Source organism: Primulina eburnea, chromosome 10 (genome assembly GCF_022965805.1).
Source record: "Primulina eburnea isolate SZY01 chromosome 10, ASM2296580v1, whole genome shotgun sequence".
NCBI lineage: Eukaryota > Viridiplantae > Streptophyta > Magnoliopsida > Lamiales > Gesneriaceae > Primulina > Primulina eburnea.
Genome location: NC_133110.1, coordinates 3,295,460 through 3,310,602, shown reverse-complemented (window position 1 = coordinate 3,310,602; position 15,143 = coordinate 3,295,460). Strand labels below are relative to the sequence as shown.

Sequence of the window (15,143 nt, the reverse complement as noted above, 5' to 3'; positions counted from 1 at the left end):
TGAAGAAGACACTTTTTTATTTTGACGATGAAAGATATCATATTATAAATGTTAAAAACAATTTATAAGGCTAACTTACTTAAACGAGACAGTACATTTTATATGTTTAAGGGAAATTAATTTTTGGTATCGTGACTCATTCGTTTGCCGTTTCTTTGTCATAATATAGGTTACTATACGGTGAGCATGTCCATATCATATAATCAATTTCTGATTACATGTCAATATTTTTTGATGTCATGTATATATTAATAATTTAATGAAATTGGACTAAAATAATAAATCAGTGGACTTTGATAGTAAATTAAATCAGACCAAAAACTAAAAATATTCAAATTACATGACACAAAACTAAGAAAAAAACCATCTAAATTTTTTTATTTTTTTTTAACCAAATCCAATAAATACCATCCCTCAAACGAATTTAAAAAGGTTAAAATATTCCACTAATTATAGAAAAGTTTTTTTCCCACTTGTATAAAAGTTATTAAACAAAAAACAATACCTACGTTTATAAAGTTCCTTACATAATTAAATAATCAAATTAAAATTAAAAAATATTAACTTAACTTGTGAGAAAATATCTCACTATTAAGGGACATATGATTCCATCGAACGTAATTAACGCGACCACATTTAACCCACACAGAAAAACAACAAAATTCACTTGTTTTTTCCATTCAGTCTTTGACAAAAAACAAGGATAATTTGTGCAAATGGGAAAGGAAGTCGAATCTAGCGCCACCGAATTCTCCTCCAGCGACTACCACAACCCCACGCCGGCTCCGCTTGTCTACCCAAAGGAGCTGGGGAAGTAGTTATTTTACATGGCGATAATTGCTGAGTTCATGGCTACTATTTTGTCCTTGTGCATTACTGTGTTGACTGTCATTGGGTACAGATCAGTGCGGCGGCTTGGACATTCTGGGAATTGGTTGGGCCTTTGGTGGCATGATCTTCATCCTTGTCTACTGCAACGCTGGCATCTCCGGTTTGCGTAGGGCGTAATATTTATTATCTCACATAATTCTGATTTTAATGTAATTTAATTAAGTTTAGCAGCATTAAAAATGTTTTTTTTTCCCGATGTATTGGGCTTATGTATTTTGTTGGGCTCGACTTTCAAATTTTGACATCCATTTCCATCCACACATGACTATTGAATAAAAATATTATAATTTTTATATGCAATTTTTCTTAAAAATACTAATTATTTGAAATTTAATGGTAAGAAATTGTGTTACTTAGGAGTTGATTACATATTTAGTTATTGGCCTACTTCCAATTAGCTCGAGTTCTAGGACAAAGCATTTCTAACAAGCTGTAAATTATCATGATTGATGGTAGTTGATGTCTGCAGGAGGGCACATCAACCCGGCGGTAACATTCGGGTTGTCCCTGGCTCGTAAAGTGTAGCTGGTCCGCGCCATTCTCTACATGGTGGCTCGATGCTTGGGAGCCATCTGCTGATGTGGGCTCGTGAAGGCTTTCCAAAAGTCCATCGACGTTCGATAAGGGGGAGGCGCCAACATGTTGAACGATGGCTACAGCAAAGAACTGGAATGGCAGCCGAGATCATCGGCACATTCGTGCTCGTTTACACTTTCTTCTCTTCCACGGACCCCAAGAGAAATGCCGGAGACTCCCATGTCCCAGTGCGTGAATACATGACCCTTCGAACCCAAATTTTGACTATCTCGATATCAGGGACCCGTATCAACCCAACCCGGAGCTTCGGATGATCAGGTATTTAACTATGTGTTCGATCAGAAACCATTCAACAGTTTGGCGATTAACAAGTAAAAGTCATCAAGAAAATGTTACAAAATACCAATTTATATTAATTTAGCACACTCTTTATTTATGTTTTTCGAATAGACATTTTACAGTGGATTTTCTGGGTTGGACCCTTCATCGGAGCCGCCATTGCTACCATCTACCATGCACCAGTTTATTCTAAGGGCTGGAGCAATCAAAGCTCTGGGTTCATTCAGGAGCACGAATGGAAGTAAATGTAAATTAAAGCATGTGTTATGGGTGTTAAATGGATAACAGCTTGGGAGGTAAAATGATAAATCTCGATATATTGAATTGAATTATGGAACGTTTGTACAAGCCACATTTTGTAAGAGTCCAAAAACGTTAAAATAAAGATGCGACTTTTCTGTATTATATCTAATTACTGACATACACTAACACGCCCCTTCAAGCAACATATCCAGTTTGGAGCAACCAACTTTGATCTTGTCGGGGATGAGCCGACAATCGATGTCAATGTATTTTGTATGTTCATGTACATTAACTAATTACTAAGAACCCAAAAACCTTAAAGCAAAAATACGACTTTTCTGCACATGACCCGATTAACTAATTACTAACATATACTAACAATGGGCTAGAAAATTTCTCAAACGTGTCCTTTTATTTTCTTGTGCTTGTTTTGGCCCTTTCGAGCATCAATATATTGTAATATGTTATCAATCAGCCAGTTTGTCAAATTAAGCACGATTGAACTCTTCAAAAGGTAGCTAATGCGTGATAGTACTCGTTAAATAAAAACTCTAAATTTTTATGCATAATTTTTCAAGTTCATGAGTATTTTCATCAGATTTTTGGATACACCATAAATTTTAGTAATTGGTGATGTGAAAAAAGTATAAGAATAAGTCAAATTCTTCGATACTTCTGATCTCCTAATTTGGTCTAACGAAAAAATAAATTGCTTAAGATTTGTTGGCTCTACAACTAGTGAAGGAAATAGACTATCGAAAGTGAAATAAATTAATCGGTTAGTGATTTTTAACTGATGAGTAATCCTCTAGCATACAATAAGTATACGATAAATCCACAAAATCAAATTCAGAACACACTCAAGTCTCAACCAACCAAGGATCACTGCTTTATATATTTTGTAGATTTTGAAATTATGAGGAATTTATTCCCCATATTATAAATGAAGAAGTGGGATATTAGGAAAGTTTTCCTCATGAAAAAGCCACACTTAGTTCGACGTCAAATTAGTTCAAGTTTAATTCGACTCTATAAACCTTGAGGTTTATAATTTTAAAATATATCATCGATTTAATTATATGATTTTGACTAGAACAACTAAAATTCGTCGTCGGTTTATAGAAAGCCCGAGCCTGGTCGACTCTTGCGCACAAAGCAGTCCAACTTTCAAGAACCGAACGGGTTCCTGTTTTTTGGAAAATCTCCATTCAGTGGAGAATCCTCCAGTTAAAAAGTTTTTGCCATTGTAAAGTTCCCATGCTTGCACTTCCATTTTGCAGATGCTAACCAACCATAGGCCGCCCGCTTACTATTTCCAGCAGAAGTACTCCGAAGCTGTAAACATCTGATTTTTGGGTAAGATGGCCACTGTCATGAGCGTATTCTTGAGATAAATACCCCCTTTTTATGCACCTCGAACAAAATAAACACGATGAGAGTTACAAACGAGTGTATAAAGAAGTCTAATTCAAAAAATCAAACAACAGTAACAGAAGTGGAAATTCACAATGTTCCAGCTACACGAGTACTGATGTGCGACATGTCGTCTCCGAACAGCTTTACAAAGCCGAAATCGACAACTTTGGGCGTGAAATTCTGATCAAGAAGTATATTACTCGCCTTGATATACCGGTGCACGATATGAGGATCCAATTCTTCATGGAGGTAACAAATCCCTTTTGCAATTCCTAACGAAACATGTTTTCTCAAATTCCAAGTGAACTTCACCCTTTTTGTCTCACTTTCTATCAAGAAGACAAACATATCAAATCTTCGCAATATCCACGTAGAGTAACAAGATTTTCATGTCTGATATCAGACAGTGCAGCTATCTCAGATAAGAACTCCCTTTTCCCGCGCATTGAATCCAGTTCAACAGATAAAACTTTGACAGCCACAAAGTTGTCAACTATCAGTCGCCCCTAATTTTGTTTTTTGACAGTTGACCAATAAGGAGAGCTAATTTTTGCATCCATGAACGGAAAATAATAAAGATCTCAAAGTTTTCCATGTAAACAGACCCGAAACCCCCCTCACCAATCTTGTTCTTGAACCTGGCCTGAGTCCCAGTTTCGAGTTCACTTATGAGAAAACATGAAATTTTGGTTTTGAGATTGTTTGGACGTGTTCATCTTCTATAGCATTGACGGCTAAAGTACACGGGGAGGATTTGAAACAGCTTAAAATAGAAGAAATCAGTTTCATGCTTGACTATGTGTTTGTTTGGTTTTATATGTTAATTGTTTTTTGGACTTGTGCTATATTTTCTTTTGTAACAATGCATTCAAGATCCACAATCTATACTATTATTTTCTACTTTCTTTTAAAAAAACAAGTATCTCAATATGTTGTTTGCGTATATCTTATCATATTGTATGTTATATACTTGGTCCTAACGACACAAACACCTTGGTTATCCTTAAAATTGTCATAATTATAATAATATTATCTTATTTGATTATATATAACACGTAAAATTGCATCGAATGAGAAAGAGCTTAATCATTAATTAATGAGATTATGTTTCGAACTGAATTGATAAATTGGATTTGAAGATGTACTTCACATTGTACATATTTTTTGTGTATTTAAAATCTACTTGCATTTTGTTGATGTAAATACAAGTGAGAGAGAAATTTGAAATCCACTTCGAAAATTTTCCATCCTACCCGATCAAAAGAATAATTTGAAATCTTAAATCCATAGCCATTTTAGTCTAAAGTGGGTCTCATGTGAGACCGTCTCACGGATACTAATATGTGAGACGGATCAATCCTACTCATATTCACAGTAAAAAATAATATTCTTAGTATAAAAAATAATACTTTTTCATTGATAACACAAATAAGATACTTGTGTCACAAATTCGACTCGTGAAAACCATCTCATAAAAGTTGTTGCTTTTGATCTATAGTAATGGGGTTTATCTCGATATATAAATATAATACTCAATAAAAAAAACAAATTTTTAAAAAAATTATAATTGTGAAAATGAAAGGGAGAAGAAGGACGAAAGACGAAAGCAAAACTCACGTGAGTCCATTTCTAAAAAACTCGAAAATGGTGAAGCTGGTGTCATTTTGGATTTGACCCGTTGAATAGTGAAACTGTTGCAGGTGGAGCTTTACGCTACCCCCCAACCCGACCTAACCCCACCCCATTCCCCTCTCTCATTATTAGATTCTTCTTCCAAATTCCTTTTTTCTTTAAATTTATATTTGTTTTTGCAATCCCCCACCGATCTTGAGCAGTATTATAATTGTCAATTGTAATCCTTCACTCTTCCCTTGTGTAATGCATCTACTTTCTTCCTCCTTTTCATTACGTCCACGCAATTAACAAAACCCACAATCCCTTCTCTCTTCTAAAAATATTCTTGGCCTCCATTATTGCCTTTTTATGCAGCAATGCGTTTTTGATGGGTTCCTCCGGCTGGAACTCTTAAATTTTGTGTTTTTCTTGAGGAAAGGTGGGTTTTTTCCTTGAATTATTTTGGATTTGTACGCGACATGGGTAATATTGGGAGCAGCGGGGTGCACGGGAGGAGAAGAAGCTCCAGCAGGCGGAGCCACCCTCCCCCTCCGCCGCCACAGGATCCGCAGCCCGAGATCACGGCTAACCGATATGTTTTCGCAGCTGCGACGCCGTATCCTCCTGCGCAGTACCCTAATCCCAACGCGCCACCTTATTACCAGTACCCGGGTTACTACCCACCACCGCCTCCTGCATCGATGCCGATGCCTCTTCCAGCGCCATACGATCACCACCACGCGGCGGCGCATGCTAGTTGGGTTAACGGGAGGTACCCATACGGACCCATGATGCAGCCTCCGGCGCAGCCGTACGTTGAGCACCAGAAAGCGGTCACCATCCGTAATGATGTTAATTTGAAGAAGGAAACTTTAAGAATCGTGCCTGACGAGGAAAATCCTGGAAAGCATCTCGTTGCATTCACTTTCGATGCCACTGTGACTGGAAGGTATACTTTTTCTTCAAGAACTTTCTATTATGTTGAGTTTTGTAAACATTGTTGAGTTATTAGCTGCGATTTTGGTTTTAAAAGAATACGCAATGCTCCGTTTGACTGATCATGTGGAAATTTTCCGTCGTGTGAACTTGTCCTTCTATTGATATCTTAATTCTTAAAGAAGTAACTAATGTTGAATATCAGGTCATCTTGGAGTGGGAATGATTTCTAGTTTTATGGAACAAGTTTAAAACTTGATACAAATCTTGGGCTCGTTCCAAAACTTGCGCAAGAATTTGTGTCATCGGTTCCAACCTTCTAGTGATTGATACACATAATGCTGAAAAATAAATTGGCCAAGCTTGAAAATGTTTCATGACTTTCTAGGTGTCTGTTGAGCTGATATGGAATATATTATTGTTGTGATTATATTTGTAAAACATTTGGAAGCTGTTCTTTTGGGGGTTATATTTTTGGAGAACTTAACGTAGAATCTTACTTTTCACCCCCTACTTCACATTTGTTAGTGGGGAGAGTTTTTGTTGTTTTTGAATGGTAGTCAAGAGATGTTTGATAAGTTTATGGATTATGGAATATTTTTCTTTGGTAACTTGGAACAATCATTTTTTTTCAAAGTGACAGTGAATTTTAAATACACCTAGTGGAATCTATTGAGTAGAATCTCGATTGTGTCAGTGTGGCTTTGAGGCTCATGGTGTGACACTCTTTGTGCGGGTCTGGGGCTCATGGCATGACTCTTATCCTCTCACACTCATTTTACAGGCGTCCTTTTCTAAGAATCATTTTAAACTTAAACTTGATATTGAGTTGTTTTCTAGCATTTTTGTTCTATTTGTTTTGTATGCTTCTCTTGATGCAGTATGATTTAACTTGGTTTCCTTGGTACATGCAGCATTACAATAATTTTTTTTGCCAAGGAAGGTGAAGATTGCTGCTTGACTCCGACAAAAGAAAGCTTACATCCATCAATCACGGTTCATTTTCAACAAGGTTTGGCCCAAAAATTTAAACAACCATCGGGCGCTGGAATAGACCTTTCAATGTTCGAAGATGGAGAATTGTCAAAAGACAGTGACTTGGACGTGTACCCATTGGCAGTTAAGGCTGAGGCATGCTCAGATAGCAACAGTGGCAATCCTGACAGTGGATCCTCAAACTCCCAGATAACTCAGGCTGTGTTTCGAAAGGATAAAGGCGAGTATCATGTTAGGGTGGTCAAGCAAATACTATGGGTGAACGGCATGAGATATGAATTACAGGAGATATATGGGATTGGGAATTCGGTTGAGGATGAATTTGATGCAAATGATCCTGGAAAAGAATGTGTTATATGCCTTTCGGAACCTCGAGACACCACTGTCCTTCCATGTCGACATATGGTACTCGTGCTCTCTCCCCAGCATTACAATTTCACACCACTTTATACTTTTTACAATTATACACCACTTATACTTTATATCTGGAAGATTTTTCAAGGAAGGTGGGCCTATAATGGCATGGGGTATGAATGGGTATAAATGAGATCTTTTAGGGTTGGGCAATATTAGTTACTTAACACTCTCCTCACATCCATGGGATTTTGTACATCATAAATCTTGAAAATATTTTTAAGGCTATTTTCCCAGAAAGCTAGAGCTCAAGGGGGGGAGGCCAACAATAGTTTTGTTCTTCAACTAGATATTTGGTCTTTCCTCAAACACTTGATTTCTTATAGAAACTCTGTTTGTGTGAAGGCGTAACTTATGAATGATGTTTCATTATTTTTTGTTTGGATGCAGTGTATGTGCAGTGAGTGTGCTAAAGTTTTGAGGTTCCAAACGAACCGGTGTCCAATATGCCGGCAGCCAGTGGAGCGTCTTCTGGAGATCAAGGTCAGCAATGGTACCGATCAATGAACAAAATCAGCTGCCGCAGTTTAATGTTCTGTAAAGTTGTTTTTCTTTGTTTTTTTCCCTCCGTGGTTTTTTGCCCTTTCTGCTCACTTCCCAGACTATTACTTGAACAGAAGGCTCACACTGTTAAGCTGCTGCACCTGCTATGCGCTAAGGTTTTGTTTTGTCGACTGCATTTGTGAAATAATGATAGTAGTGCAAAGTGACATTTCCTCCAAAATACTTTGACATGGCTTGATTTACTCCAAAAAAAAAAAAAAACGTGCTTAAACAATATGCGATTTTACAACACGTTACTAAGACATAAGAACACTTGATTTGTAACTAGACATGAACTGAGGTTCTTGAAATGAACTCCCAAGAAATAGATTTGACCGAACTTAATAATGCAAGCATACATTTGAAGGAAATGTGCACATCAAAAGAAAAAAATGTTTGACCTTAATCAAACATGTAATAAAAATTCGAGAATAAAAAACAAAACATAATTTTTATTCAACGATACTTGCTCCTTTGTTAATTTTTTTTTTTTTTACCGAGTACGTTTGTAGAACATGTGTTTTTATCCAAATTGTTCTTTAATCAAACACGTAAAAAAAATTAGAGAAAAAGATCTGATGACAATGAGATATGATTTAATATTGAATTACAATTATTTGAATTGATAAATTTGATTTATAATGAGTGATTTGATTCGGAAAAATATTTGATAAACAAAATTCAAATAATACACATTTAACATACATTTGAAATACACAATTATCATTGAAATTTCATAGCTTAATAAGTAGTATTTTTAAATTTCATCCATCTAAGCAAGACAAAGGAATTTAAAATCAATTAAACAAAAACATCGATCTTGATGAATTATTGTCGATCTCGAATTGTTGATCTTCAACTCTATGTCCAACTTTGAACTCAAAAACTTTGTTTAAAAAAAATTGAGTTTATGAACTTTCGAGAGCCTGAAATACATGCAAATTTTGTAGACTTGCCAATTTCGGAAATTTGTGAACGATTGTATTGCCCTACTAGTTTCTGATAAGCCTACCTTTTTTAAAAAAAATAAATAAAAATAAATAAATTCTGAAGTATGCTAGAAAGGTAAGTAGATGAATTATTAAGATGTTACATAGTGAGTAGTGAAAGAATGCTTGAAGAAAAAGATTGGTCCAAAAGACTGTCCCAACATCAAGCACACCCCATTTGTTTATGTCGACTTCAATTCTAAGCAATGCAGAAGTTTCTTTGAGATTTTCTTAGTATATTTTCCACCTTAAATCCAATATCATGCGCCTAACTAAAGACAGTACTATTTTCCCACCGAGTAATAACATTTATGTACCCAAAATTTACCAGCTTCAATTTGTCAAGTGGAAACAAGATTTCCTCCCTCTTAATATATAAACCAAAGCTCAACTTCTCTTCTTTTCCATTCAAGATATCCAAGAACGCTCACTACTTTTTTCTTGAAAACCAATAAAAAAAACTTCGCAAGTCTACATAAATGAAAAGGCTTTTCTCCCCATTCCCCCTTATTTTCCTCTTCCTCATTCATTTCTATCCAATCTCCAGCCAGTCGCCAGCAGCTGCTCCAGCACCACCAGGACCAGACAACCTCACTTCCATACTTGAAAAGGCCAGCCAATTCACCACATTCATCCACCTCTTACAGAGCACCAAAGTAGGAGACCAGATATATATCCGACTCAACAATTCAAACCAAGGGCTAACCATTTTCGCCCCAACCGACAACTCCTTCTCCAACCTCAAGCCAGGCACACTAAACTCCTTCACAGATCAACAGAAAGTTGAACTGATTCAATTTCATGTTGTACTTGTACTTTTATCTCCATCACAGTTCCAAACCGCGAGTAATCCCCTACGCACCCAAGCAGGTGGGAGTGAAGGCCAATTCACATTAAATGTAACTGCAACAGGAGACCAGGTGAATATCACAACCGGAATGACTAATGCAACAATAGGCAACACAGTATACAGCGATAACCAGTTAGCAGTGTACCAAGTGGATCAAGTGCTGCTTCCACTGAGCTTTTTCGTGCCTCCACCACCTGTTTCTGCACCATCAAAGCCCAAGGAAGGTGCCGCATCACCAGATGCTTCATCGGATTCTGATAGAGGCAATCCACCAGATTCGTCCGGGGCAAATTGCCGGTCAGGATACCTGTTTCTTGCAATATTCAGTCTTTTGCTAGTTTTAGCTGCACTTTCTTGATGGGAACTTGTGATGTTGGCGGCTGATTGTGATCCAGATCATTCTTTCTTTTATTATTATCATACAAGAAACATTACTGGTAATAATTTCTGAAGTATTTAGTTATTAAAGCACATGCCTGCAGAATTAACAACTATACCCGAACTGGTTGAATTTGCGTAGAATAACTAAAATTATTTAATTCATCGAGAACAACCATGACACATAAGTTAACATTATGGATTTTCCCAATCTTGAGCTGATTTCTGTGTCCAACGAACTATGACGGCCAATGATACTGATGGGAAATGTACCCATTTTATCAGCATATGGTGAATCTGCTTTGATTATGAAATGCTCTGCCTTTGGTTGATCTAAATTTGTCAATTGCTCTTATATTCCTCTACGTATTATTCTATTCTTTTCTTTTAGCCATTATTCAGATAATTCTTTCCATTGCCAGGTGTTATCTACAAGTTGCAGGAGCTAAACAAATCTCCATAAAAAATTAGTGTGCACCTAGTAATTTGCCATTATTCCTTAGATCATCTGTTACAATAACAATTTTTACAATAAATTTTTCCATATTGAGACTTCGTAAGTGTACAACCTTTTGAAACTAGAACATTAGAAAAACTGCCTAAGAAACTTTTAAAGAATTAAAGCTATCAACTGTTGGTCAAAATTGCTATGCTTAACAAAATCAATGCTCTATTCATCATTCCCAGTAAAATCACAGGAGATATATGCTTCTGTACTAAGTGGAGTTTAGAAATGAAAGCCTCCAAATCCACCGGGAAAGCCCCCTTCCCCTCCAGGAAACCCTCCTTCAAAGTGGAATGTGAATTGCTGGCCTCCTCCGAAAGGGTTAAATCCTCCTCCACCCATGCCTCCCATCTCCTCAATATCTTCACCTCTGTCATATTTTGTGCGTTTATCTTCATCACCGAGAAGCTGCATGCAAATATATGATATTTTTGCAAAAGTTATATAATACAAGAAAAAGTTCATCTTCAAAATCCTAACAAAGATGAAAAAGAAAGGAGTGCAACATGAAAGGATCCCAAGATTGTAATGAAACTAATAGTGACAGCTTCAAACGCACTACCAGATCTAACAGCATGAGCAATTCAGAATAATGATGAACAAGGTTGTATACCTCATAAGCGGCCGCTATTTCTCGAAATTTGGCTTCTGCTTCTTCTCTATTGTCAACATTCTTGTCTGGATGCCACTGCAAGGCAAGCTTCTTGTAAGCTTTCTTAATCTCTGACATGGATGCAGTTTTCGAAATTCCCAGGATTTTGTACCAATCCTTCCGTTGACTCAATTTCAATGATTTTTCAGCTCTCATTAAAGCCTCGCGTATATCCATATCCTGTAAGGGTTACAAACTTAGTTACCACATAAAAAGCTGTTGAGTAAGTGTTCCAATAGCTAAGCAAGTGTGAATCCGAGCATCGTGACAAGGCAAGACACTATAATCAATTAATCAAGGCAACTGATACGCATATTGTGGACAAATCGATGCCCAGAAATATTGTAGGCTCTTAATTAATAACCAGTTATCAAGAGAAAAAACTCCAACAAGATCATACAGCATCAGGTTTAAGAATCCAATGGCAAACTCCATGCGGGTTCTAAATTATTGTGAGGATTGACGTCAAACAGGGTTAGATCACAAGAACACTATCGTGTAGATTGCAGCAAATTTGTCTTGACAATAGTGATAATCGTCCATACAACATTATAGTAAAAGAAAAGGAAATACTCTGACCAGATATTATTCAATAGTTAGAGATCTCATCATAAAATTAATCCAGAATACTCCCACAATGAAATACCAGGTACGCACACGATGCTGCTCATTATTTAACAATGAGAAAAATGGTTGAGCTAACAGAAAGGCAGAGAAAACCTGAAAAACACAGTACTACATATGAAAAAGGCTAAAACTTTTTGAAGTTAAATAATTTATTTGCCTTGTATAAAACATATTTTTTCACAGCAAAAAAATCAAAGATTATTGAAGTTTAAGAATTACTTTTGACAAAAATGGACACCCTGTCATAAGTCAGAAAATATGGAATACATTATTATATATTAGAAACAAAAGTAACCAACCTGGGATGACTTCTCATAGGCTGATTTTAGATCAGCCACAGCTCCCTCCCAATCTTCAATTAAAAGCTTAGCTTCACCCCTCTGGAAGATTTGGTTGAAAATCAAAAAAATGAACTTAAAGATATAGTTTGATTTACAAAATGGAACAGGTGCGAAAAGTATCCATGCTATAGACTTTTAAAGCAGACTGCAAACACATTAGCTATAACAGAAGACACATACTTGCTTTAGAGCTTCAACTGAATCTCCATCAATTTCAAGTACTTCATTGCAACTCGTCACAGCATCCTTCCCCCTACCAAGCTTCACCAAGACCTTACACAAACCAAGATGAAGGTTCACATTATGTGAAGAGTGGTTTGGATCTAAGGCAATAGCTGCCTTATATTCCTCCACCGCCAGGCGAAGCTTACCCTTGCTTGCGTTATCATCTGCCTGTGTGATGCATAAAGCAATACAAAGATTAGATCGAATGTCATGTATCTCAACATGGAACACACGGAACAAATCACTCACACTTTTAGTCTTTTTAAGCAGGTTTTTCAATCCAAAATAAGCTTTCTTCAATTCACCATGCTCGGGGTCGAGACGAAGACCCTTCTGGTAATGCCTGAGGAGAGAAAAGTGAGATGAAAGGTTTAGATAAAATTTCCAAGTTCCAAATAATTACAGCAACATATGGTAACCGCTTCTACCGATCCTAATCCTATTCTTATTCCACTGCCTCACAACTCATGGGAAGAATTGTGGGGAAAATCATTTGCATGATTATTCATAACACACCTAATGGCAACATCATGATCAGCTAAATAATAGTACGCACGTCCACGTAAGAGTAAGGCCTCTAAATTATCCTCCTCTTCTTTAAGAATGTATCCTGCCTCAGATATGGCACTTGAATAATCTTTGGATGCTATTAATAATCTAGCTTTAAGGAGTTTGGCCTGCAAGACAACATCAGATAATGATTCTAGCATCAACCAATGGTTGAGAACAATATCATAATCCGGAGAAAGAAAGGTCGCCTAAACAAAATAAAAATTGGTAATTAGTGGCTGGAAAGATTAAGAAGATACCTTGGTGCATGCCGGAGAGAATACGAGAACAACTTTATCGATATGTTCCAGCGCTTTAGAAAATTCACCTGTCTCAAACAGACTGTTAGATGAATCAAAGGCATTCTGAGCTTGATATAACTGAGAAAGCTCCTTTGCAGCTGCTGAATTCCCAGGTTTCATCTCCAGAAACTTTTTGTAGCTTTTCTCTGAGTCTTCATATCTGCATTAGCCAAGTAATTATTAGAATTACAAGGAATTTTAATCAGGATTATGGGAAGGGAGAATACGATTCATTCAAAACTCATCTACCAGCAAATATGTTAAATGGCCACCAAATATCAACTCAAAATTCCTTCTTTCTTGCGTGAAAGAACCTCAATGTTGCACTCTTTTGAAGTGAAAAATGGTCCACAATAGGTTCATTCAATATACCATTTTATAAAACAATTTTTTTATTTCACAGTTTTTTTAAAGACGAGAACAGAATATAAAGAATTCTAAAGAAAGTGAGTTTCTCAAAATTTGGTGTTTGGACTTTGGTACCAGGGAAGCTGCATCTTTTACCCTTAAAGCCATTTCACACTGAAAACAATTACTGCATTTAATTTCGTTTCGCACACACTCAAATCAGAGTGTAACTAAAGTATAAAATTGAAAACCATAAACAGAACCTGCACAACTGACGAAGTACAGATGCTCGACGCCAATATGCTTCTGAGATTGTAGGATCTGCTCCTATAGCAGCATTAAGATCAGCAAGAGCTTCACTATATTTCTTCACTTTTATACTCTGTGAAACTCTCTCAAACAGAGTAGCAGCATCACCAGTTTTGCCATCTGCACATCAAATATACTGCTAAACTCTTGCACAAAAGGACTCACAAGGCTTACTTTGACCATAGGATTTGAAAAATATGCAACGACGACAGCCCAGTGAGATTAATATATACTCATTAAGCATATGTCCATATTCATCAGCCAATGCACGTCATCGAACAGGTATTCTCAGTTGACGTGACCAGATTTTAAACCTCGTCATGATTAGCATGAGCAAGAAATGATCGCGCAGGAACAAGCAAGCAGATACGCATACACAACTGCTGGAAAAGCATGGTAATGAATAAAACAAATTAAGGATGAAAATACTTGGGCAACCACCTATCAATTCATAAAAAGAAAAGAATCACAACAAGGATCATGTTGTTGATATGAAAAGATTTGTTTAAGTACACGTGCAAAATAGTTGGTTAAAAACGTAACAAAATCAATCTTCAGTAACGAAGTTCATTCGCTAGACGGCATTCGCTTTGATAGGCCATGCGATAAAACAAATACACGACTTACTATGGCAACATGAACCACCATACAAATTAATTTCAATCTCCTCTAACTAAAAAATGCACTTAAACTCTATCAACCAAAACATTTAATCCCGCGATCACTTTCAATCCAACAAGAAACTATGCCAAAGTAAAGCCATCGCTTTTTCCCACGGTTACCATTATTTCGCAGTCCCAAAATGCCTCAATCCCGAAAACAGAAATCGAAGCGTAAGGATTACCTATAGCAGCAACAAGCGGTTGCAGGAGTATCAGCTGGCAACAAAACACGAAATTGAGGATAAATAGCGAGAACATAAACCCTCTCCATGCCACCAAATCAAAACCACAGAATTTCATCCCAACCACCATCTCACAGCTCCAAAATGCTCGAAACTAAATCAGATCATAATTCATAAATCAAAACTATACATACAGATATCGATGCAAAAACTGCGTGTAACTCCTACATCGATTTTTACAGGGGCTGGGATTTCAAAAAATTTACGGCGTTCTAGTTAAAGCCTCGAAGACAGC

General features: G+C 36.7%; 3 protein-coding genes and 1 pseudogene across 4 annotated transcripts; 3 read left to right on the top strand and 1 right to left on the bottom strand.

Moving 5' to 3' along the window:
- Positions 1–611: 611 nt before the first annotated feature.
- On the top strand, positions 612–2,198 carry LOC140803573 (probable aquaporin PIP2-5; annotated as a pseudogene).
- Positions 2,199–5,087: 2,889 nt separating this feature from the next.
- LOC140842554 (probable E3 ubiquitin-protein ligase LOG2) lies at positions 5,088–8,036 on the top strand. Its single transcript, XM_073210550.1, has 3 exons — positions 5,088–5,989; positions 6,891–7,377; positions 7,777–8,036. The coding sequence occupies exons 1-3, from the start codon at positions 5,520–5,522 to the stop codon at positions 7,891–7,893; spliced, it is 1,074 nt and encodes a 357-aa protein (XP_073066651.1). The 5' UTR covers positions 5,088–5,519; the 3' UTR covers positions 7,894–8,036.
- Positions 8,037–8,692: 656 nt separating this feature from the next.
- On the top strand, positions 8,693–10,478 carry LOC140803572 (fasciclin-like arabinogalactan protein 11). The gene has a single exon (XM_073159477.1). The coding sequence runs from the start codon at positions 9,398–9,400 to the stop codon at positions 10,124–10,126; it is 729 nt and encodes a 242-aa protein (XP_073015578.1). The 5' UTR covers positions 8,693–9,397; the 3' UTR covers positions 10,127–10,478.
- Positions 10,479–10,619: 141 nt separating this feature from the next.
- On the bottom strand, positions 10,620–15,143 carry LOC140842553 (dnaJ protein P58IPK homolog). 2 transcript variants are annotated; one of them, XM_073210549.1, is made up of 9 exons: positions 14,849–15,142; positions 13,959–14,124; positions 13,306–13,507; positions 13,013–13,173; positions 12,746–12,839; positions 12,452–12,664; positions 12,230–12,310; positions 11,265–11,483; positions 10,620–11,059 (listed from the first exon to the last, which is right to left on the bottom strand). In XM_073210549.1, the coding sequence occupies exons 1-9, from the start codon at positions 14,976–14,978 to the stop codon at positions 10,874–10,876; spliced, it is 1,452 nt and encodes a 483-aa protein (XP_073066650.1). In that variant the 5' UTR covers positions 14,979–15,142; the 3' UTR covers positions 10,620–10,873. The 2 variants fall into 2 exon arrangements, with proteins under 2 accessions (XP_073066650.1, XP_073066649.1); XM_073210548.1 differs by having other exon boundaries at positions 12,452–12,839; positions 14,849–15,143.

Bases quoted from the DNA above. Each gene is read 5' to 3' on its own strand.
- LOC140842553 (XM_073210548.1), bottom strand. From the start codon at position 14,978: ATGGTGGTTGGGATGAAATTCTGTGGTTTTGATTTGGTGGCATGGAGA. The intron at 13,174-13,305 runs GTATCTTCTTAA...GTTGTCTTGCAG, and splicing joins TCTCTCCGGCATGCACCAAG to GCCAAACTCCTTAAAGCTAG. The intron at 11,060-11,264 runs GTATACAACCTT...ATTTGCATGCAG, and splicing joins AAATAGCGGCCGCTTATGAG to CTTCTCGGTGATGAAGATAA.
- LOC140803572 (XM_073159477.1), top strand. From the start codon at position 9,398: ATGAAAAGGCTTTTCTCCCCATTCCCCCTTATTTTCCTCTTCCTCATT.
- LOC140842554 (XM_073210550.1), top strand. From the start codon at position 5,520: ATGGGTAATATTGGGAGCAGCGGGGTGCACGGGAGGAGAAGAAGCTCC. The intron at 5,990-6,890 runs GTATACTTTTTC...TGGTACATGCAG, and splicing joins GATGCCACTGTGACTGGAAG to CATTACAATAATTTTTTTTG. The intron at 7,378-7,776 runs GTACTCGTGCTC...GTTTGGATGCAG, and splicing joins TCCTTCCATGTCGACATATG to TGTATGTGCAGTGAGTGTGC.